Source organism: Salvelinus namaycush, chromosome 12, assembly GCF_016432855.1.
Source record: "Salvelinus namaycush isolate Seneca chromosome 12, SaNama_1.0, whole genome shotgun sequence".
In the NCBI taxonomy this organism is placed as follows: domain Eukaryota; kingdom Metazoa; phylum Chordata; class Actinopteri; order Salmoniformes; family Salmonidae; genus Salvelinus; species Salvelinus namaycush.
The window spans coordinates 23,793,765-23,818,271 of record NC_052318.1 but is presented as its reverse complement, the minus strand read 5'-3'; the positions used below and the strand labels follow the sequence as shown (position 1 = coordinate 23,818,271).

Below are 24,507 nucleotides of genomic sequence, written 5' to 3'. Positions count from 1 at the left end.
AATTTGCATTTTAGTTACAACTGCAATCTTCTTTAGTATTGTCATGGTTTGACTTTGTATGGTACATTGGTGAAAGGGTAGATGGCATTCTGCCTTCTAACCACATGACCCTTGCCTTTTGGCATTTGTGGTTTCAGGATGGGTGAAAACAGAGTTGGGTGCTGTGGAATCGGTGAGAGTAACGAGAAGTGGTCTGGTAATAATTGTTTGTGTTTCTGCTGGTCAGATGGAGAAGGCGCTCTGCATTAGACGAATGGGGGCAAGAAATGTGAATTGTTTTGCTCTCAAGAAAAGGGCCCCATTGAAATGAGTGATTACTGGGGTAGCGGTAAAAGTTGACCAACTGAAGGGGACGATTGCCGGTGTTTGTGATGCTCGTTGTTTGGTGCGACGCAGACAGGGTGGCATGAGTGGTGAAACAGAAGAGTCATTGTCTGTTCTTTTGAGTTTTGATGTTGAGTCTTTGCCCGACAAAGTGATTCAAAGTGAGTCTTTGCAAGACAAAGTTAGGATATACCATGTATATCGAGCTTTTGTGCCGAATACATTACGTTGTTACAGGTGTCAAGCTTATGGGCATGTGACAGCAGTGTGTAGGAGGGAGATTCCTAGGTGTGAGAAGTGTGCAGAAGGACATAAGACAAAGGAATGTGTAGCATTGGGGAAAGTAGTGGTATGTGTTAATTTTAGGGGTGCCCATGGGGTTGGGGATCAGAAATGTCCCGTGCGAGAGAGGCAGGTTGAGGTTTCCAGGGTTAGAGTAGTGCAGAAGTTGTCATTCTTTTATTTTTTTTTACTTAACCTTTATTTAACCAGGTAGGCCAATTGAGAACAAGTTCTAATTTACAACTGCGACCTGGCCAAGATAAAGCAAAGCAGTGCAACAAAAACAACAACACAGAGTTACACATAAACAAATGTACAGTCAATAACAGAATAGAAAAAATCTATGTACAGTGTGTGCAAATGTGAAGAGTAGGGAGGTAAGGCAGTAAATAGGCCATAGAGGCGAAATAATTACAATTTAGCATTAACACTGGAGTGATAGGTGTGCAGATGATGATGTGCAAATAGAGATACTGGGGTGCAAAAGAGCAAGAGGATAAGTAACAATATGGGGATGAGGTAGTTGGGTGTGCTATTTACAGATTGGCTGTGTACAGGTACAGTGATCGGTAAGCTGCTCTGACAGCTGATGCTTAAAGTTAGAGGGAGATATAAGACTCCAGCTTTAGTGATTTTTGCAATTCGTTCCAGTCATTGGCAGCAGAGAACTGGAAGGAAAGGCGGCCAAAGTAAGTGTTGGCTTTGGGGATGACCAGTGAAATATACCTGCTGGAGCGCGTGCTACGGGTGGGTGTTGCATCAAGTCCAGAGTAGTGATGCTAGTCAGGCGGGCAGGTTGCGGGCAGCAATCGGTTGAAGAGCATGCACTTAGTTTTACTAGCAAGTAAAAGCAGTTGGAGGCCACGGAATGAGTGTTGTATGGCATTGAATCTTGTTTGAAGGTTTGTTAGCACAGTGTCCAAAGAAGGGCCAGATGTATACAGAATGGTGTCGTCTGCATAGGGGTGGATCAGAGAATCACCAGCAGCAAGAGCGACATCATTGATATATACAGAGAAAAGAGTCGGCCCGAGAATTGAACCCTGTGGCACCCCCATAGAGACTGCCAGAGGTCCAGACAACAGGCCCTCCGATTTGACACACTGAACTCTATCTGAGAAGTAGTTGGTGAACCAGGCGAGGCAGTCATTTGAGAAGCCAAGGCTATTGAGTCTGCCGATAAGAATGTGGTGATTGACAGAGTCGAAAGCCTTGGCCAGGTCGATGAAGACGGCTGCACAGTACTGTCTTTTATCGATTACGATTATGATATCTTTTAGGACCTTGAGCGTGGCTGAGGTGCACCCATGACCAGCTCGGAAACCAGACTGCATAGTGGAGAAGGTAAGGTGGGATTCGAAATGGTCGGTGATCTGTTTGTTAACTTGGCTTTCAAAGATTTTAGAAAGGCAGGGCGGGATGGATATAGGTCTATAACAGTTTGGGTCTAGAGTGTCTCCCCCTTTGAAAAGGGGGATGACCACGGCAGCTTTCCAGTCTTTGGGGATCTCAGACGATAAGAAAGAGAGGTTGAATAGGCTAGTAATAGGTGTTGCAACAATTTTGGCGGATCATTTTAGAAAGAGAGGGTACAGATTGTCTAGCCCAGCTGATTTGTAGGGATCCAGATTTTGCAGCTCTTTCAGAACATCAGCTCTCTGGATTTGGGTGAAGGAGAAGCGGGGAGGGGGGGCTTGGGCAAGTTGCTGCAGGGGGTGCTGAGATGTTGGCCGGGGTAGGGGTAGCCGGGTGGAAAGCATGGCCAGCCGTAGAAAAATGCTTATTGAAATGATCGATTATCGTAGATTTATTGGTGGTGACAGTGTTTCCTATCCTCAGTGCAGTGGGCAGCTGGGAGGAGGTGCTCTTATTCTCCATGGACTTTACAGTGTCCCAAAACTTTTTGGAATTAGTGCTACAGGATGCACATTTCTGTTTGAAAACCTAGCCTTAGCTTTCCTAACTGACTGAGTATATTGGTTCCTGACTTCCCTGAAAAGTTGCATATCGCGGGGGCTATTCGATGCTAATGCAGTACGCCACAGGATGTTTTTGTGCTGGTCAAGGGCAGTCAAGTCTGGGGTGAACCAAGGGCTATATCTGTTCTTAGTTATACATTTTTGGAATGGGGCATGCTTACTTAAGATGGTGAGGAAAGCACTTTTAAAGAGCAACCAGGCATCCTCTACTGACGGGATGAGGTCAATATCCTTCCAGGATACCCGGACCAGGTTGATTAGAAAGGCCTGCTCGCTGAAGTGTTTTAGGGAGCGTTTGACAGTGTTGAGGGGTGGTCGTTTGACCGCGGACCCATTACGCACGCAGGCAATGAGGTAGTGATCGCTGAGGTGTATTTAGAGGGCAAGTTGGTCAGGATGATATCTAAGAGGGTGCCCATGGTTACGGATTTAGGGTTGTACCTGGTAGGTTCCTTGATAATTTGTGTGAGATTGAGGGCATCTAGCTTAGATTGTAGGACGGCCACGGTGTTAAGCATGTTCCAGTTTAGGTCAACTAACAGTACGAACTCTGAAGATAGATGTGCGGCAATTAATTCACATATGGTGTCCAGGGCACAGCTGGGGGCTGAATGGGGTCTATAACAAGCGGCAACGGTGAGAGACTTGTTTCTGGAAATGTGGATTTTTAAAAGTAGAAGCTCGAATTGTTTGGGCACAAACCTGGATAGTATGACAGAACTCTGCAGGCTCTCTCTGCAGTAGATTGCAACTACACCCCCTTTGGCAGTTCTATCTTGTCAGAAAATTTTATAGTTAGGGATGGACATTTTTTGTGGCGTTCCTAAGCCAGGATTCAGGCACGGCTAGGACATTCGGGTTGGTGGAGTGTGCTAAAGCAGTGAATAAAACAAACTTCGGGAGGAGGCTTCTAATGTTTACATGCATGAAACCAAGGCTTTTACGGTTACAGAAGTCAACAAATGAGAGTGCCTGGGGAATGGGAGTAGTGCTGGAGGGCCTGGGTTAACCTCTACATCATCAGACGAACAGAGGAGGAGTAGGATAAGGATATGGCTAAAGGCTATAAGAATGGGTCATCTAGTGCATTCGGAACAGAGAGTAAAAGGAGCAGATTTCTAGGCACGGAAGGATAGATTCAAGGCATAATGTACAGACTAGGGTATGGTAGGATGTGAGTACAGTGGACATAAACCTAGGCATTGAGTGAAGATGAAAGAGGTTTTGTCTCTAGAGGCACCATTTAAACCAGGTGAGGTCAACAAAAGGGCATATTGAGCAGGGCTGGAGGCTCTACAGTGAAATAATACAATAATCACTAACCAAAACAGCAATAGGGATAGGCCAACAAGTGATATATGTTTCGGTAAGATTGGATTTTTAGCATTTATAGCAATGGTTATCAACTGTACTAAAGGGATGGAACGTAAGTCATAGAAAATGTAGGTTGTGGTGGCAGCTGCAGAGAGGTATTTGGGTGTGCGAGACTTGACATCAGAAGAGTGACAGGGTGTGTTAAGTGGTGGTGTCCCATCATTTCAAGTTGTTGGCCTGAGGTAGGACTAAATAGATTTAAATAGTGGAGTAGGGTGAGTGTAGTGTTAGATGGTACGGTATTTGTTAAAAAAAAAATTCAAGCAAAGTATAAGGGAGTTGTACTCCAGTCTAGTAGGTGGCGGTAAGGCAACATTTAAAGGATGCCAACCGCCGTTAAACCTCATCGAAAAAGCCTTCTAACCACAGCTTTCAGCCATTAGCTTTGCCCACGGCTGGCTCATGTGAACTACAATCCCGATACTGTGTTTTAACGTTTAGAAACATCAATGATTGCTTGCGATACGGCTTTCAAAAGATATGTCCCTCATTTTTCATTCATGATGAAGAATCGTTCAAATAAAAAATACACTTACTGTAGCAGTTTTGCACAAATCCACACAGATATGGATGCCTCCATCCGATGGAACTACACTTCTGCTACACTTCCCGAGTTACGCTTACACACACAGGTGTTCGGGGCATGCTAAATAGCTAATTAGCACAGGTGGTCGCCTCTGATCTTCCGTCTGTTTCCATAAACAAGAGCTGTAATACGAAGAAATGACCTTGTGGGAACTGTGGTGGTTAATTAATTTCTGTATTACCAAATGAGGAGAGAGAGACAAACTTCACACACCAGTCAGAGTTATACTTAAACTACATCTTTAATAATAATAAGCTTTGCAATAGCATTTGACTTTCAACAATTCACTATTTCTAATGAACCGTTGAGAGTGTCTACAGAAAATTACAAAGATCTTTTATAGCCAAGATCCACCCCCCTAGTCGGTATGACAAACCACAGAGGTATTAGGAACTGTTCACAAATAAATACTTTTACTTGAGAGAGGAGTATTCCATAGCTAGATAGCACTCGCTATAAATTATCGTTCAGTTTGGTCTCTAAGACGAAGTTCTAATTTCGTTCCTGGTACTTCATAGTACAAAAACATCAACTCATCTAATGGCATATATCAATTGTCAACTCTAGATACTCCCATCTCAAGTAAACCCCCTCCTGACCCAACTCCTGGACAAGCTCACTGAGGGGAGTGAGCCTCTAGGTCATACACTATCCCAGGATAAGTGTAAGATCAGAGAGGACATACAATGTTTTCCAGACACTGCCATACACCTCCTCCCAATGGGAAAAGGATGGAGTGACTGGCGCACAGACATTATGGAGACAAGTAATTTGTTCCCCATTAATCACGCCATCCCTTCACATGGTTTAAAAATAGGTAAAGACACATTCACATTTGAAGACAATGTTCCATTCTGTCCTCTTCACTTTCTGATATTCTGCATAGCACCAGGGACATGTGAAAGACAAGCCTGACCTCTCCCCTCTCTGGGCCCCAAGTGACAGAGCCCTAGCTGAGGGAAAAGTGCAACTGCCAACACTATAGTCCAAAGGGATACATTCTAATGACAAGTATCTCACATAAGCATATTATGCAAATAAAACATCTTAATTATCTATGTTACCCAACTAATTCTGATTCATCCGCCACAGAACCCTAACCTTATCAAGTGGTGTATAAATGTAACCTTTTTTTCTCACTGATATGAAAGAAGGTCAATTTGCTTCCAAAACTATACCACAAGCGATGCGTGTTAATGTTCAAATTGAAAGTTGGGGTTCTTAACAAAACTCACCCATGGAGAAGATGCCTTCGTCCAATGACTTATGTGTAATGTAATGGAACTGAGAGTCATGATCAAGGGCTGGAAAGATAGCTAGATGGTCAAGTTTAATGTCCTCCTTCGACAGCCAACACATACACTCATACAATGCAGTAACTTGCAATATTAGTTAAGTCTAGTGAATAGGACACTCTAGCTCTGGCAGAAACTGAATATTACGCTGTCCATGTCATAAGCCGTGAGTCGTCTATTAGCTACCCAACACTGAGTGCATGCCCACTTTATAACATTCCCAAACTAACTGGGCAATGAGAACCACACATTAATAACATGCGCGCAGAATCGCATTAGTGGAAACCAAGACTGTTCTCAGGGCAGGCCTGGTTATAGCTAGATATGTTCGAGTCACGTCAGGGACAATTTTGGCAAACTCTTTTCCTAACCTTAACTTAATTCTCCTAACCTGTTACGAAAAGTCACTTCTGATAGTCAAAACCGGCAGACCTGTGCTGAGAGCAGTGTGAGTATCCACTAATGCAATAGCCAATCATTACAATACATAGATTTCAATGGTCTAATTTATTTTACAAAATACACTCAAATACACACTCCTAGCAAGAAATGCAGTACAATGTGTCAACGTGTTATAACATAGTTATAACTGTGAATTTACAGTTCAATTAATCAAACAATCCAACTGTATTCGTGCAATGCTTAGCCAAAGCATGTCAAAATAGAGTGCATAGAAGCTGCTTTCAGTCAACAACGAGTCACATTGTAATGTGGGTGGTGCAGGACATAGGATAGAAAAAAATTGAAACAGTGATGATTGCATTCTTTCTATATCGGTGTACCCTCAAAGCTCAGAGCTATGTCCAGCAGTTGGGAGCCCATGTTTTGCTGCTCTCCCCCAGACATGAACTCAGCAGACAGCTCCCTGTAGGTACTGCACACCCTGCGCTCATGGATGTCATGTCTATGGATGGCATGTTTCCATCTGTGACGTGCTTCGCTGTATACCACCACAAGGGATCTGCAGGGAAGGTGCACAGACACCCGGACCTCCCCATGTCCTAGTTCTGTCAGGCCCTCCTCCAGGGACATTGTGAGAGTGGTGTCTGAGAGCAGGTTGACGGTGACCAGACGCTCCCCCCACAGCCAGCTGTCATCCAGGTGGGGGTCAATGGCAGACCCACGCTGGGGGTGGTAATCCAGGTTGCACTGCTCCACTGGTTGAAACCCGGCTAGTACCGGCTCCTGGGACATCCGTAGCACCAGTTTACGGCTGATTGGAGGCAGGCCGCAGAAGCCACCAAGACGCACTTTGTGTTTTTTGAAGTTCACTTTAGGCCCAAAGTCCTGTAAAGACATTCAAAAAAGTGGGTTATTCTTTCTTGTTAGGAATGAATGGTTGCTATCATGGGTACCTCCCATGATAGAAGAATGAAACACTGGCCATTGTCAGAGGTGATTCCGCAACTCATGCTGCCAGCCCCTACTCACTTGCCAAAATTGCGTCATCTTGCTATTAACAACTTGCAGCAAACGTTAGAAGATGACAACAAACCTGTTTCCGTCGACCAGACTGTGACTCTCTCCAGGCGTTGAGGTCCATATCGGTTATCAACTCACTCTCCTCCTCTTCTGATATGAAGTCATTCCATAAAAAGATTCCAGGGAAGGGAAAAGACAGCTGCTGCCCACCATAATTGCGCACAGCTCGTCTCAGCAATGGGTCGTACATAAAATCGTGTCGTATCTAAAGAAAGTCAACAAATCTGTTTAAGGGATCTCATGAAGTCAGTGCTGTAATAAGTGCTTTCCAAACACATCATAATGCTAAACAGTAATACGTAATATTACTTATTACTGTAGTTTAGCTATAATATGATGTATTTGTTGACAGTGCTCAGTCAGAGCAGACGGGGGGGGGGGGCTGGCTAACGGCGTTTGCTTCAGAGCGCTGTGTCTAGCAACCGAACAGGATCTTATTTACATCATCTATTTTTCAGTTAACACAGACTTACCGGTTGACCATTCTCCGATAATAGTCCATTTCCATTCACGCTCTCACACAATAAACAAGTTCGAATTCCCTTACAACCACAATTAGCATGGTGAATTTCCGTCGCCATTAGTAGATTACGTGTCCCATCATAACAGGACGTAGCAAAAACATATCAAATGCATTAAGTTCCGCATTGAACAAGGCTAAATGCATCAAATACAGTAGAATCATTCAAATTCAACAGTAGAATAAATAAAATGTTTATTTGCTCTTTTCACATTAGTGTCTCATTTTGTAGTCACTGATGCTTGCAATAGAGGCTTTGTAAGAATGTAAAAGGTATGAAGAAATATTACAATAATTATTTATTTAAAAACAAGAACAAACCTTACAGTACATAACAAACCATTATTCTCAGACAATTTAGGGACAAATATGGAGCATGTTGGGCATTGCAAAACTAAAACATTTAACAGCAATGAATATGATGCAAAAGATTTCCATTAAATAAAGTTTTAAACCATGCTTGCCAACTTTCAGCTGGTTAGAACTACAGTACAGAATTGGAGTCGTGTAACGGCTTTCTTCTGTGGACGAAGGAGAGGACCAAAGCGCAGCGTGGTTAGTGTTCATCATGTTTAATAAAGACAATAAACGTGAACACTACAAAATAATAAATGTGAAAAACCGAAACAGTTCTGTCTGGTGCAGACACACGAAGACAGAAGACAACTACCCACAAAACCCAACACAAAACAGGCTACCTAAATATGGTTCCCAATCAGAGACAATGACTAACACCTGCCTCTGATTGAGAACCATATCAGGCCAAACATAGAAACGGGAAAACTAGACACACAACATAGAATGCCCACTCAGCTCACGTCCTGACCAACACTAAAACAAAGAAAACACAAAAGAACTATGGTCAGAACGTGACAATTCGAATGAGTTTAACAACATATGCTTCTGTTTTGAATATACCAAACCACCGTATGATCTCAGAATTTCCGTTTTAAATCACACGTTTCCTTATAATGTTTCTGTGTTAGAAAAATAAGATTATTTGACTGATACAATTACATCCATTCCTGCAAATATGTTATCATGGTCTAGAATGAAAACTCCATTCAGTACTTAGATACAGGGACCATGCTGTACCTAGTCTAAAATACAGTCCTTTTAAAGAATCCTAGTCAAATGAAAAGTGGAACAGTTCATGATATTGAGAACTCTTCAAAGTGACATCCTCTTTCCCAACATTATGCACCAATCCTCATTCAATTCCTTCTTGCTTGTCCTTAACCTGAAACAACCTGAAACCTGAAACAAAGTTTAAAAAGATATCATGAATTTATTTGTTACACATTCTGCTAATCTATCTGTGTCTATTGTCATATAGTCATTTAACTTTTGTTTTTATATTATATCTCTTAGTTAAAAAAAATAGTATTGAAGATGAGTGTTTCAGGTATATTGCTAGTTATTGCAAGTGAAGATTGATGGAACGTAGATGGTGCTTACATACATTTTTGGCAAAAATTATCATTTTCCACAACCCGTTCTAGTATAGAGAACGATAAATATAATGTTATTAAATATTGGCAGTCTGCTACACTAGAACTGTTCCACGAAATACACAGACAAACCAATGTCAATCCAATATTGAGAGATATTATGAAATGTGTTGACGGTATCTCATGTCCTCACCCTAAATCTCTCCTCCAACAAGGACAGCTCACTGATGAGGTCAGTGATGGCATTAGTGAAAGCCTCCTGAGGACTGTAGTCTGGTGTAGTCTGAACACGGATCACAATCTTGTGCTCCAGAGGATGAGGGACCTTATAGCCAGCAAAGAGCACCTGGGGGTCCTTCAGAAGTTGTCTGCAAAAACAAGAAAATTAAGTTATGAAGAGTTTTACAATGATATATTATTGCACAAAAAAATCTAAATGAAATGAAATAGTTGAACTCACTGTCTGATGATGTTGCCAAGTGTGTGATCCTCTTAGTTCAACATGAAGAGGCAGGCGTTAGGGACTTTTGTGTCCTTGATGATTGTGATTCTAGAAACAAAAACATTCTAAGTAAGAGTATTTCACTTACAGATTCATATTCAGTGGCAATGGCAGGTACACAATCACAGTAGTTACCTAGCTAGTAGCTGAGAATTCTCAACTCCACGATACTCAATGGAGTTGAATGGCGATGAGTTTTGGCGGAGTGTACCTCTGACTACACCGAGTCAGTATCAGTTGATACTTGTAAAAATGTCCATTCTTTAATGCGTGTCCTGTACAGTGCGTTCAGAAAGTATGCATACCCCTTGATTCCACATTTTGTGTTACAGCCTGAATTCGAAATTGATTAAATGTATATTTTTTTCTGACCCATCTACACAATATCCCATAATGACAGTTAAAAAATATTTGGTGAATTTGTAGCAGATTTATTGAAAATGAAATACAGATATTTCCATGCATGGAGGCAAAAAGGACAATGTCAGAAGCTTAATTACATAAGAGAAAAGCTAAGAAATGGAGAGTTTAAAATAAAGAGAAGGGGGGGCCATAAAAGTAAATTTTGGGAAAGATTTGGTGAAGTGGTAAAATACTATGATAGCAGTGCCAGCTATGTTGTCAAATCAAATGTATTTATAAAGCCCTTCTTACATCAGCTGATGTCACAAAGTGCTGTACAGAAACCCAGCCTAAAACCACAAACAGCAAGCAATGCAGGTGTAGAAGCATGTTGTGTGATGATTGTGAGGGCTATACAAATTTGGCAGTCACAAGAGGGTACTTCAAATAATCACTGTAGCCTACTGTTCAGATGGGTTAAATGGAAACTGAAATCTGAACACTGACTGTAGGTCTATAAACTCGCACAAAGCCTTTATATGAATTACTGCAGAATTAAGCATTTCTTGCAGTAAAAGGATTTGCAATTGTCTGAGTGGACTAATCCATTGTGGAGGCCATGGGGATGGCACAGTCCATCACTCTAAAACATGTGCTACTGAAATAGTATATGGTTACAATACATAAAAACAATGGTGCAACACTAATAAAAATAATCTTTTATTACAGATGCGCTTTCTCCCGCATTGGATAGCAGTCGCAGTAATCGGTTCTAAAACACAACAGTGCGCTGTTGAATTGGGCCCTTTCCTAGACCATGTTGCTATGTGCATAATAGCAACGTTAACCAATATATTGGTGTTGAGAACAATGCGATGGAGGCAGCAGCGGCGTTAGGAGACAAGAAAACAGCCGTTGTCTTAATTGTCTAAGAAAAGTGAGAGGGAACAAACTTCATTAATTCTATAATCAATAGCCTAACTGTTAAATGTGCCTGGTTTTATAAATCATCCATATATATCTACAGAAATAAGACAGATCCTACTTCTGTTGCTTGTTTGAATGTTTGTTTAATAACCTTCTGATTCTGTGAGCACCAAGCCTTCGTGACCAACAACCACAACATGTCAGCTAAACAATTTTGGCTGTTTTTAATCTTTGCTATGCTGTAATGTTATTACTATTATTGTTATGATCATCATTATTATAATAAGTAATGTCATTATCATTAGTAGGCTTAGTATAGCAGCCTTGTATAACCACCAGGTCATTATCATTAGTAGGCTTAGTATAGCAGCCTTGTATAACCACCAGGTCATTATCATTAGTAGGCTTAGTATAGCAGCCTTGTATAACCACCAGGTCATTATCATTAGTAGGCTTAGTATAGCAGCCTTGTATAACCCCCAGGTCATTATCATTAGTAGGCTTAGTATAGCAGCCTTGTATAACCACCAGGTCATTATCATTAGTAGGCTTAGTATAGCAGCCTTGTATAACCACCAGGTCATTATCATTAGTAGGCTTAGTATAGCAGCCTTGTATAACCACCAGGTCATTATCATTAGTAGGCTTAGTATAGCAGCCTTGTATAACCACCAGGTCATTATCATTAGTAGGCTTAGTATAGCAGCCTTGTATAACCACCAGGTCATTATCATTAGTAGGCTTAGTATAGCAGCCTTGTATAACCACCAGGTCATTATCATTAGTAGGCTTAGTATAGCAGCCTTGTATAACCACCAGGTCATTATCATTAGTAGGCTTAGTATAGCAGCCTTGTATAACCACCAGGTCATTATCATTAGTAGGCTTAGTATAGCAGCCTTGTATAACCACCAGGTCATTATCATTAGTAGGCTTAGTATAGCAGCCTTGTATAACCCCCAGGTCATTATCATTAGTAGGCTTAGTATAGCAGCCTTGTATAACCACCAGGTCATTATCATTAGTAGGCTTAGTATAGCAGCCTTGTATAACCACCAGGTCATTATCATTAGTAGGCTTAGTATAGCAGCCTTGTATAACCACCAGGTCATTATCATTAGTAGGCTTAGTATAGCAGCCTTGTATAACCCCCAGGTCATTATCATTAGTAGGCTTAGTATAGCAGCCTTGTATAACCACCAGGTCATTATCATTAGTAGGCTTAGTATAGCAGCCTTGTATAACCACCAGGTCATTATCATTAGTAGGCTTAGTATAGCAGCCTTGTATAACCACCAGGTCATTATCATTAGTAGGCTTAGTATAGCAGCCTTGTATAACCACCAGGTCATTATCATTAGTAGGCTTAGTATAGCAGCCTTGTATAACCACCAGGTCATTATCATTAGTAGGCTTAGTATAGCAGCCTTGTATAACCACCAGGTCATTATCATTAGTAGGCTTAGTATAGCAGCCTTGTATAACCACCAGGTCATTATCATTAGTAGGCTTAGTATAGCAGCCTTGTATAACCACCAGGTCATTATCATTAGTAGGCTTAGTATAGCAGCCTTGTATAACCACCAGGTCATTATCATTAGTAGGCTTAGTATAGCAGCCTTGTATAACCACCAGGTCATTATCATTAGTAGGCTTAGTATAGCAGCCTTGTATAACCACCAGGTCATTATCATTAGTAGGCTTAGTATAGCAGCCTTGTATAACCACCAGGTCATTATCATTAGTAGGCTTAGTATAGCAGCCTTGTATAACCACCAGGTCATTATCATTAGTAGGCTTAGTATAGCAGCCTTGTATAACCACCAGGTCATTATCATTAGTAGGCTTAGTATAGCAGCCTTGTATAACCACCAGGTCATTATCATTAGTAGGCTTAGTATAGCAGCCTTGTATAACCACCAGGTCATTATCATTAGTAGGCTTAGTATAGCAGCCTTGTATAACCACCAGGTCATTATCATTAGTAGGCTTAGTATAGCAGCCTTGTATAACCACCAGGTCATTATCATTAGTAGGCTTAGTATAGCAGCCTTGTATAACCACCAGGTCATTATCATTAGTAGGCTTAGTATAGCAGCCTTGTATAACCACCAGGTCATTATCATTAGTAGGCTTAGTATAGCAGCCTTGTATAACCACCAGGTCATTATCATTAGTAGGCTTAGTATAGCAGCCTTGTATAACCACCAGGTCATTATCATTAGTAGGCTTAGTATAGCAGCCTTGTATAACCACCAGGTCATTATCATTAGTAGGCTTAGTATAGCAGCCTTGTATAACCACCAGGTCATTATCATTAGTAGGCTTAGTATAGCAGCCTTGTATAACCACCAGGTCATTATCATTAGTAGGCTTAGTATAGCAGCCTTGTATAACCACCAGGTCATTATCATTAGTAGGCTTAGTATAGCAGCCTTGTATAACCACCAGGTCATTATCATTAGTAGGCTTAGTATAGCAGCCTTGTATAACCACCAGGTCATTATCATTAGTAGGCTTAGTATAGCAGCCTTGTATAACCACCAGGTCATTATCATTAGTAGGCTTAGTATAGCAGCCTTGTATAACCCCCATCGAGCTGTAGCCCTAAGAGTGCATCCTGTTTAGTCTTAATACCGTAACTTACTTAGGCCAGTATTTCAATACTTACATGTCATCACACACGAGTCATTCATGATTTGAAATGCAATCAAGCATTTTACTTTTAAAATAAAACAAAGCGACCCATGAATAATTAGCATATACAATAAATAAACAGTTCTATTCTGGAAATTGAATTCACGAATGCTACTGGTTTTAGCCTTTGCTGTAATAAAGGCTTTACAAAAAAAAATGTTTTAACTGGAGCAGTGGAAACGCATTCTCTGGAGTGATGATTCACACTTCACCATCTGGCAGTCCGACGGACGAATCTGGGTTTGGCGGATGCCAGGAGAACTCTACCTGCCCGACTGCATAGTGCCAACTGTAAAGCTCGGTGAAGGAGTAATAATGGTCTAGGGCTGTTTTTCATAGTTCGGGCTAGGCCTCTTAGTTCCAGTGAAGGGAAATCTTAACACTACAGCATACAATGATATTCTAGATGATTCTGTGCTTCCAACTTTGTGACAACAGTTTGGGGAGGGCCCTTTCCTGTTTCAGCATGACAATGCCCCTGTGCACAAAGCGAGGTTCATACAGAAATGGTTTGTCGAGATCGGTGTGGAAGAACTTGACTGGCCTGCAGAGCCCTGACCTCAACCCCATCAAACACCTTTGGGGTGAATTTGAACGCTAACTGCAAGCTAGGCCTAATCGCCCAACCTCACAAATGCTCTTGTGGCTGAATGGTAGCAAGTTCACGCAGCAATGTTTCAACATCAAGTGTCAAGCCTTACTTTAATTTTCCTAAAAGCATGAAATGCATCTATTGCCATTCATTGAAGACTGGTGTCACGCCCTGGCCTTAGTTATCTTTGTTTTCTTTATTATTTTAGTTAGGTCAGGGTGTGACATGGGGAATGTATGTGTTTTTGTAGTGTCTAGGGGTGTTGTATGTGTATGGGGCAGTGTCTAGTGTAGTTGTCTAGGTAAGTCTATGGTTGCCTGAAGGGTTCTCAAATAGAGACAGCTGTCATTCATTGTCTCTGATTGGGAGCCATATTTAAGGCAGCCATAGGCATTAGGTTAATGTGGGTAATTGTCTATGTTGAACGTTTGTTGCTTGTCTATGCACTTACGTCATTTAGCTTCACGGTCGTTTGTTGTTTTGTTTAGTTTGTATTCAGTGTTCGTTTCGTGTTTTCCCTTCTCTAAATAAAAGAGAATGTATTTTGCACACGCTGCGCCTTGGTCCTCTCTCTCACCCATAGACGACCGTGACAACTGGTTTGGATTTCTCGCTGACCACAAGCTGCCATTTTCATAACATTCTGGAACCTTGAGGGTTTATGACATAGTTAGCTCCTCTAGTAATGTAATAAGATCTCTATGATCGTAGCCAACTAAACTCAACTACACGATGAGTTAAGCGGCGACTAGTGTGGGCGAACTAGAGCTCCGACGTCACATACATTTTTGACATTTTATATAAACTACTTATTTCAGCACCCAAAGAATAGCGCACAATTACACATAACCGTGTCGTGGTAAACGTTAGTTCCAGACTATTCTTTGGGCGCTGAAATCCAGTCGGCCTATTATATGCTACTCAACTTCATCGTAAATAGTATAGTTGGGTTTAATCGGCTATATAATCGTGGAGTTGAGAATTCTCAGCTAGCTAGTTTGCGTTATTTCGCTGTAGTAGCCAGTATTATGCTAACTTGCTAGCTAGCCGTTTATGACTGAAATACTAACTAGTCTCGAGTCTCTACCACTCTAGCTACTGTGAAGCTATGAATAACTGGCAAAGCACAAACATAACGTTAGCCTGGCAGCATGCTGTGCAGCTATCTAGCTAGCTACCTCCCTGGCAGTTAATGTATAGCTAGCTAAAGTTACCATAAATTAACCAGAGTAACATCAATAGATAATGCCAGCTAGCTAAACGTTCTTGGAGTGAAACGTCAGCAAGCGATCTCGTAATAAATTACAGTGGCTAACTATATGTAAAACGTACTTATTTTCTCCTTCAAACAACAGAAATGACTCAAATGCAGGTGGCGCGTTCATATTTGATAACTACCTAGCGATAGACAAGGGTGCAAAAACTAAGAAACAGCGAACACACACCGCAGAGTACTTGAATGAGCGAGAAGATCCTGACTGCAGTGTGCAGGCTCAATGTTGGCGGAGTCAAACGGGTTTAAGCCGTCCGGTCTCTTTCATGGTCACCCAAGTTGAGGTAAACGTCAAAGATGTCAACGAAATCGAATCTTAATTGAACCAACCCTACATGGATAAAACTATAAACCATGGAAGTAAGTGAGACTGTCAATATGCATATTGTACTTTGTAATATTCATGTTATACCAGTGCAGTGGTAACGTTATATTTTTATATGACCAATTACCGCACCGATGTTAGCATAGCGTTATTTAGAACCTATTTGCACGTGTGCTAGCTAAATGCTCACAGTGAGGGAATCTTATTTGGACAAATTTGCCCTACTTGAGCAGTAAGCCTAGGTTTACATTTGATCGTTGATTTTCTGTGTTTCTTCAATGTATGCCTTGTTCTGTTTGGCTGGCTATAAATGTGTATCGTTGATGCCATTCCCTTAGTTACGCATAGCGAGTCTACTGGTCCCAACATACATGGCAGGTCAAGAAAAGTCCTTGTAACTTGTCCACACTGCAAACTGAAGTTAAATAAACTTCAAAACACATTTACATAGAAAGCATACACATTGCTTTGAAACAGTGTCCAATGAAAGATTTTTTGGCATGTGTTAGTGAAACAGTTACTAGAGACAGGAGATCAAGTGGAGGCATAGGACGAGGTGGATATTTGTATAATAAGGCCGTTTTATTCAAGTGTAAAGATATCAGGCAAAGCGTGCAGCACGGCCCCTTCTGTCTGATTCGTATGGAATCGTCGGGAAAGAGAACGCTCTAAACAGTTCATACAGATTATATAGGCAACAAGCAAAGTAGGTTGATCTTGTAGTCTGGCCTTCTGGTTGGTCGATCTGGGTCGTGGGTAGTCCTGTCCGGGCCTGATGTCGACATTCCATTGGCTCTTCACACAGTTCTTTGTCTTAGTCTCATCCAAAAGCATCCTGCATGTGCGTTTGTTTTCACAGGGCCCTATTCATGGGGGAGGGGAGTGTGTGTGTGGGTCTGCGGTTATTTATAAGGGTACAAAGTAGTGGGGGTATAGTGGGGATGGGTGCATGTTGTGCCAAGTATAGCTTGTGTTGAGAAGTTGTAAAACAAGTTACCAGTATCTAATACAATTTCTTACACATGTGAGTGCATTGATGTGAGGAAATGGTGTGTTTACAATCGAAAACACATTTTCTGGTCCAGCAACACCCATACATGTTGTAAAAAATACTTGGGCTAATTCAGTTCCAACTGTGTTCAAAACTGTTATGCATGCTGCAGTATAAAAAGCTGTTGAATTGTACTTTTTCTTTACTTTCACATGCACTGTGTAAACAGAAACATTCTTTGTTCTGGTCCCCTGGACATTGGAGGACTTTTGGAGTGGATGATGTTCAGGTTAGATATTCCTTTACATTATTCCACTGAACTGTACCATTTGATTGTCATTCCTTTATTGAAATTTGTACCTTGTTCACACCACAGGGCTTACCAAAGCAAGGTTTCTCAAACAACTGTGAGGTGTTTGTTTTGATGGTAAGATGCTGGCTATTCAGTATATTATATTAGTCTTATTTTCTGTTATAACGTATGAAAAGTTATTATTTCTGTGCTTGCAGCATGCAAAGCACCCTATTGTTATTGCTCATACTTTTTCTTGTTTATTATTCTTGACACTTTTTGGGACCTATTTCCTACAGTTTTTACACTACATACATCAAACTCCTGCAGAGCTGGATGCTGATGTGAAATGCTGTGACTTCTTGGGGGGGATTATTATGATTTACTATTATTGTTATCAAACTTAACCTAATCTTTCTTAACTTACAGTACGCTCTGTACATTGCAATGGAAGCACAGTGGGATTTCACTTAGGTACGTATAAATTATGAAATTCTCATCACTAGTGGATATGTTTTTTGGGATACTCATCTGATTGTGTGATTTAAAAAAATATTTTACAAAAATTCAAAAGGAAAACATGCAGCAAATTAGGTGACGGTGGTGCCTAGTTCTCCTGCAGGACGTTCCCCTGCTGTAAGTCTTGAACATTAAATAACTTTTCATTTTCTTCCTTAAAATCACTTGTTTCACTGTAGCTGGACTGACCTGAATATATGTTCATATGTAATTTATGTCATTCACTCACTAAAGTCTGAAGAAGAGCGGTTGAAAAATCGAAAAAGGCGGTGAAAACAAAACACACTACAGGTAGTTGTCATAGGATGAGTGGTATAGTCTTAAACCAATGTTTAAAGACTTACCCCCCCCCCCCCCCACATGTAGAAGACATCCCCCCCACCACCACAAGAAGTCACATCATTCAGCTCTGCAGGACCAGGTACTGTATAGGCTAGTAGCTAAAGTAAGGTGCATTCTAGTACACACATCCCTAGAGGTTCCCTTACATTACTTAATGACCAAAATCTTTTCTTTCTAGACGATACTGAAAACAAAATGCACGGCAAACTGGGAGCTGTGAACTGGGTATGTAGTCTTCTGTGTGTAATGCTGAAGGCTTGATGCATGGCAAGATATAATAGTTGTGATGACTGGTTGAGTAGTTATAAATATCACTGAAAACCCCTTTAGTAATAGTGGCTTTCGTTTGCATGGTGGTATTGTGAAAGTTGGGTGTAATTTGACTTGATCACCCAATGAGGCACTACTCTTAATATGTATTTTTCCTTTTTCTTCAAGGAAGCAGATGTTCTTCTAAGGGACACCCTAGAGGCAGCAAGGTGGTGCAAACTCCAAACATTTTAAAGGCACTGTTTCCTTCCCCAGTGTAGTTGGGATGGACGGGGAAGACCGCATTACAACCCTTAAAGAACTACGGTTGTATGATGGCCTGGATAAAGAGGACAATATTCTCCTCAAGGAACCATTCATGTTACAGAGAGATTAGGAGACGTGGAGGCAGTTGACGACAAGAAAATAACTGTCTTTGCCTCTTTTGAGGAGCAGGAGTGAGGCCATTTTTGAGTGGTCAAACCTTGTTTTTGTCAGCTTTGTCAATTGTTAAATGTGTTATGTTGTTTAGTAAAGATGATGTAGTAGTCACCCGAGTCTTTGATCTCTTTACTGGCACTGGTATAACTTAATGTACAAAGCACATTCAGCTTGTCAGTATGTCTATATGGAATAGTCTGTCTCCATTCTCATTAGGAAAGTAAATAGCATTATTAATCAGGATGGGTAGTAACTGTGTGTATATATGCTCAATTAAATAATATAATTAAACATTTATCAACACAATTTTAACAGGACACAACAAGTCTGTTCACTGAAACAATATCAGTAGCTTGTCTCCAATATAGCATGAAGCTAAAAGTGTTACAACACATCTGCAGGTACCACTTTATATAATATTTCTTACGATCTTCAAAAATGAAATACGTTCGTATTAAACGTGTGCCTTGCGCAAACGTGTGTGTTTGTATTCAGTGTGTGACTGTCAAACCTCAAATTGACCAAATGTGGGCGGGGTCAAACGTTTGACTCCGCCCACATCGAGCCCGGCACCGAATTGCACGCTGCATTCAGGGGTACTTGGAGAGAGGGGCTAAATAGCTGGTGGGACCAACTTCCGGTAGTGTTTATTTATGAATGGATTTCAAAATAAAGCTATTTTTCAAGATCTGAGTCTTGAGTGAAATCGTAGAAACGAAAGAATTATCAAATTTGTTTATCGGTTTATATACGCCGAATATAGTGCTCACTCTGGGTTTAAGATTGGTAAATTAGGAACTGCACTGGGATTCAATTATAACTAGAAACTAGCTTGCCTAATTGCTTTACTGGCTTGTGCCTGAAATGTGATGATCAAACGAGTCTAATTGGATTGACAAGGAGTGGATTATTTCATATGCATGTCCCGTGGGCTATCAACATATCTTGTGTTCACTATCACAACCTTCAACGGCCTACGATACGACCATCACTCAGTAGGCCTATGCACGCCATTGTTTCGTTGTTATTCAAATGGTCTAGGTGCTTGTACCAGCTACAAATCGGGTTCCATGAGCCTTTCTTGTTAGTTGAGACGTATTATGTGCGCAGCCAAACTGACGTATGATGTAACATGCAAGTATTAGTGTACTAGATAAACTGCTTTGATAAAAATCCGTACATATGTTTTCTTTACTCAAGTTGTTTCAAGCTTCAGGTCAAGCTTATGGTGCATAGCCTGCCCTACCTGACGCTGTGCAGAGACTATTGGAAAAGGTTGGATAGATGTTTGAGCACTGTGCAAGGTGAGTTGGTGTTTTAGAATGTAGCCTGGTAGGCTTTTACATTATTTGTGTGTCACAGGTGGCTGGTGGCACCTTAAATGGTGAGGACAGGCTCATGGTAATGGCTGGAACAGAATACATGGAATGGTATTAAACGTGTGTGTGCGTGCTTAAGATCTGTTTTCTGTTTTGTGCCGATCAATTGATGGAAATGTATCCCTCAGAAAGCAAAATGGATCGTAATTATGAGAGAATCAAAAGAGCTCTAATATGCTGTCTAGGAGACAGAACGCGTCTCCTTCCTGAGCGGTATGACGGCTGCGGAAAATTATGTGGATATATTAAAGCAACATCTCAAGACATCAGTCAGGAAGTTAAAGCTTGGTCGCAAATGGGTCATCCAAATGGACAATGACCCCAAGCATACTTCCAAAGTTGTGGCAAAATGGCTTAAGGACAACAAAGTCAAGGTATTGGAGTGGCCATCACAAAGCCCTGACCTCAATCCTATAGCAGATTTGTGGGCAGAACTGAAAAAGCGTGTGCGAGCAAGAAAGCCTACAAACCTGACTCAGTTACGCCAGCTATGTCAGGAGGAATGGGCCAAAATTCACCAACTTCTTGTGGGAAGCTTGTGGAAGGCTACCTGAAACGTTTGACCCAAGTGAAACAATTTAAAGGCAATGCTACCAAATACTAATTGAGTGTATGTTAACTTCTGACCCACTGGGAATGTGATGAAAGAAATAAAAGCTGAAATAATTCTCTATTATTCCGACATTTCACACTCTTAAAGTAAAGTGGTGATCCTAACTGACCTGAGAAAGGGAATTTCTACAAGTGTTAAATGTCAGGAATTGTGAAAAAGGGTCTAAATGTTTTTGGCTAAGGTGTATGTAAACTTCTGACTTCAACTGTATTGCTCTGTTTTCCCCAATACTGTATTACTTCAATTTACAGTGAGGGGGGAAAAGTATTTGATCCCCTGCTGATTTTGTACGTTTGCCCACTGACAAAGAAATGATCAGTCTATAATTTTAAATGGTAGGTTTTTTTGAACAGTGAGAGACAGAATAACAAAAAAATCCAGAAAAAACACGTAAAAAATGTTATAAATTCATTTGCATTTTAATGAGGGAAATAAGTATTTGACCCCTCTGCAAAACATGACTTAGTACTTGGTGGCAAAACCCTTGTTGGCAATCACATTAGTCAGACGTTTCTTGTAGTTGGACACCAGGTTTGCACACATCTCAGGAGGGATTTTGTCCCACTCCTCTTTGCAGATTTTCTCCAAGTCATTAGGGTTGAGGCTGACGTTTGGCAACTCAAACCTTCAGCTCCCTCCACAGATTTTCTATGGGATTAAGGTCTGGAGACTGGCTAGGCCACTCCAGGACCTTAATGTGTTTCTTCTTGAGCCACTCCTTTGTTGCCTTGGCCGTGTGTTTTGGGTCATTGTCATGCTGGAATACCCATCCACGACCCATTTTCAATGCCCTGGCTGAGGGAAGGAGGTTCTCACCCAAGATTTGACGGTACATGGCCCCGTCCATCGTCCCTTTGATGGGGTGAAGTTGTTCTGTCCCCTTAGCAGAAAAACACCCCCAAAGCATAATGTTTCCACCTCCATGTTTGGAGGTGGGGATGGTGTTCTTGGTCATAGGCAGCATTCCTCCTCCTCCTCCAAACACGGCGAATTGAGTTGATGCCAAAGAGCTCCATTTGTCTCATCTGACCACAACACTTTCACCCAGTTGTCCTCTGAATCATTCAGATGTTCATTGGCAAACTTCAGACGGGCATGTATATGTGCTTTCTTGAGCAGGGGGACATGCGGGCGCTGCAGGATTTCAGTCCTTCACGGCGTAGTGTGTTACCAATTGTTTTCTTAGTGACTATGGTCCCAGCTGCCTTGAGATCATTGACAAGATCCTCCTGTGTAGTTCTGGGCTGATTCCTCACTGTTCTCATGATCATTGCAACTCCACGAGGTGAGATCTTGCATGGAGCCCCAGGGCGAGGGAGATTGACAGTTCTTTTGTGTTTATTCCATTTGCGAATAATCGCACCAACTGTTGTCCCCTTCTCACCAAGCTGCTTGGCGATGGTTTTGTAGCCCATTCCAGCCTTGTGTAGGTCTACAATCTTGTCCCTGACATCCTTGGAGAGCTCTTTGGTCTTGGCCATGGTGGAGAGTTTGGAATCTGATTGATTGATTGCTTCTGTGGACAGGTGTCTTTTATACAGGTAACAAACACTCTCCCTTTAAGAGTGTGCTCCTAATCTCAGCTCGTTACCTGTATAAAAGACACCTGGGAGCCAGAAATATTTCTGATTGAGAGGGGGTCAAATACTTTTTTCCCTCATTAAAATGCAAATCAATTTATAACATTTTTGACATATGTTTTTCTGGATTTTTTTGTTGTTATTCTGTCTCTCACTGTTCAAATAAACCTACCATTAAAATTATAGACTGATCATTTCTTTGTCAGTGGGCAAAGGGGATCAAATAGGGGATCAAATACTTTTTTCCCTCACTGTATATGTGGGGAGGTTGATCCTATAGTGGAAGTTTCTCTTCATTGAGTTTGTCACAGCGGTAGCTCATACATTGCAAACCCCTTGTCCCCATGCCGTTTGCTGTCTCTGACATGGGTTTTCACTGGTCTCCAGCTTTTTGATGGAGATGTGGTGCTCGTTCCTCTTAGGGCTTGTACGTTAGTGAACATCAGATATCCCATTTGGGGCTATTGCCCCTTGAGCCCAAATTGGAGATAGACTGAGGTTCATTTCCCCTCTCTATGTCCACCAGGTTATACTGTGGATTTGAAATGGTCTTCCGGCAGGTCATGTCGTCCTCAGCACTTAAGTGGATCCACTGCATGCTCCAGTAGTGCAGGAGTGCACCACTTGAGGGTACTGTCTATTTGAACACACTGCCTCGACTGGTAGGCGAGTACTGGTCATGTGCAAGTTGCCAGTTGTTAACATCTGCAGGTGGAGTTGTCCAATATGTTGGTCTTCTAGCAGGTCATTGTGTCCTCTGCACTTAAACGGATCCACCACATACTTGTTAAGGATGTTACCGAGTGTAGCACTCTAGCTGGCTTTTGGCCCTCCCTAATGAGGGCTTCCCAGAAGCCTCAGCAGGACCCTTCCCTGTTAACCTCACTAATGGAGGATGAGTCGTCCTGGGTGGTCCAGGTACTACTGAGCATGTGCAAGAAAATCGCCTCACCCTCAGCATGTGACTGATAACCTTTGACCCAGACTTCCTTGGCTGCTACAGGAGCACTGAGTGACCGCCCAAGAGGGTAGACTTTTGATGATGCCCACAGGTGAGATGCGATAAGCTCCAGTACAGTAATGGAGTGCACCTTGAGGGTTCCCAGCTCTTTGAACGCACTGTCTCGTCTGGTAAGCTTTTTGTGCATATGGAACATTTGCAGGGTGCCCGTTTTTAGTTCTTCACCAATGTGTTGGTGTGCCGCTCCTTGTTCAATGGAATGTAAGTTATTGTAATGGAGGCCTAGTCAAAGTGCTGGATGAGAACATTAAGTTTGGAGGGCAACTAGCTGTACCTCCTCCGTCTGTACACTACGAGCCTCACTGGTCAGCAAAAGATGAGAGCTCTTTCTTTAGCCAGGCTGAGAGCAGGACATACTCTCTCTGAGGGTAGATGTGGACTAGAGCCAGCACACACTGCTGGCTTGACTGTCAGAGCCTGTTGTCAACCTGTTTTGCTCTTGAATGCTTTATCCTGAACACAGTCCTCTACAGTTCCTACATACATTGTAACACATATGTCTATGGGAGTCACTCTTGGCTTTGAGGCAGAATATAATAATATATTGCACTGCAGCACTTGGAATCCTAAAAAGTAGGTTAGGTGACCCAACAGCTGCCAACACAGACATAGTGCTGTTGTAGTCCTCCTTTGTTAGTGATTTTGTAACATGTAAAAGATGTGGAACATACATCTTCATTTTCTATAAGGCACATAACTACAGTACATCCAAACCAACAATTATGACTGACAACACATCTTTGTTGAATTACTGAACTCAGTATAAAAATAAAAATGTATTTCTCATTATAAACTGGGTGGTTTGAGGCCTGAATGCTGATTGGCTGACAGCCGTGGTATATCAGACCGTATACCTTGGGTATGATGAAACATTTATTTGTACTGCATTAATTATGTTGGTAACCAGTTTATAATCGCAATAAGGCACCTCGGGGGTTTGGCTGTATCCAGGCACTCCGTGTTGTGTCGCGCTAAGAACAGCCCTTAGCCATGGTATATTGGCCATATACCACACCACCTCGGACCTTATTGCTTAAATAAAGCATGAAAAATGTGCCTACGTTTTTGTCATTTAGTATTATTAACATGTTTTTTCTTGTTTTGATAGCATTGTAATGTTTGTTTTGTA

At 41.6% G+C, this 24,507-nt stretch overlaps 1 protein-coding gene and 2 long non-coding RNA genes across 8 annotated transcripts; 1 reads left to right on the top strand and 2 right to left on the bottom strand.

The window, feature by feature from the left end:
* Positions 1-6,328: 6,328 nt before the first annotated feature.
* On the bottom strand, positions 6,329-7,915 carry alkbh4 (alkB homolog 4, lysine demthylase). The gene is made up of 3 exons (XM_039004681.1): positions 7,796-7,915; positions 7,336-7,527; positions 6,329-7,127 (listed from the first exon to the last, which is right to left on the bottom strand). The coding sequence occupies exons 1-3, from the start codon at positions 7,901-7,903 to the stop codon at positions 6,609-6,611; spliced, it is 819 nt and encodes a 272-aa protein (XP_038860609.1). The 5' UTR covers positions 7,904-7,915; the 3' UTR covers positions 6,329-6,608.
* A 733-nt stretch (positions 7,916-8,648) lies between these two features.
* LOC120057012 lies at positions 8,649-9,843 on the bottom strand. The gene is made up of 3 exons (XR_005477874.1): positions 9,754-9,843; positions 9,487-9,661; positions 8,649-9,099 (listed from the first exon to the last, which is right to left on the bottom strand). It is a non-coding gene; the product is annotated as an uncharacterized LOC120057012 (long non-coding RNA).
* Positions 9,844-14,989: 5,146 nt separating this feature from the next.
* Positions 14,990-18,901, top strand: LOC120057011. 6 transcript variants are annotated; one of them, XR_005477873.1, is made up of 8 exons: positions 14,990-15,986; positions 17,172-17,231; positions 17,319-17,369; positions 17,664-17,708; positions 17,809-17,870; positions 18,120-18,174; positions 18,274-18,320; positions 18,534-18,901. It is a non-coding gene; the product is annotated as an uncharacterized LOC120057011 (long non-coding RNA). The 6 variants fall into 6 exon arrangements; XR_005477872.1 differs by having other exon boundaries at positions 17,988-18,174; XR_005477870.1 differs by having other exon boundaries at positions 17,809-18,174.
* Positions 18,902-24,507: the final 5,606 nt, after the last annotated feature.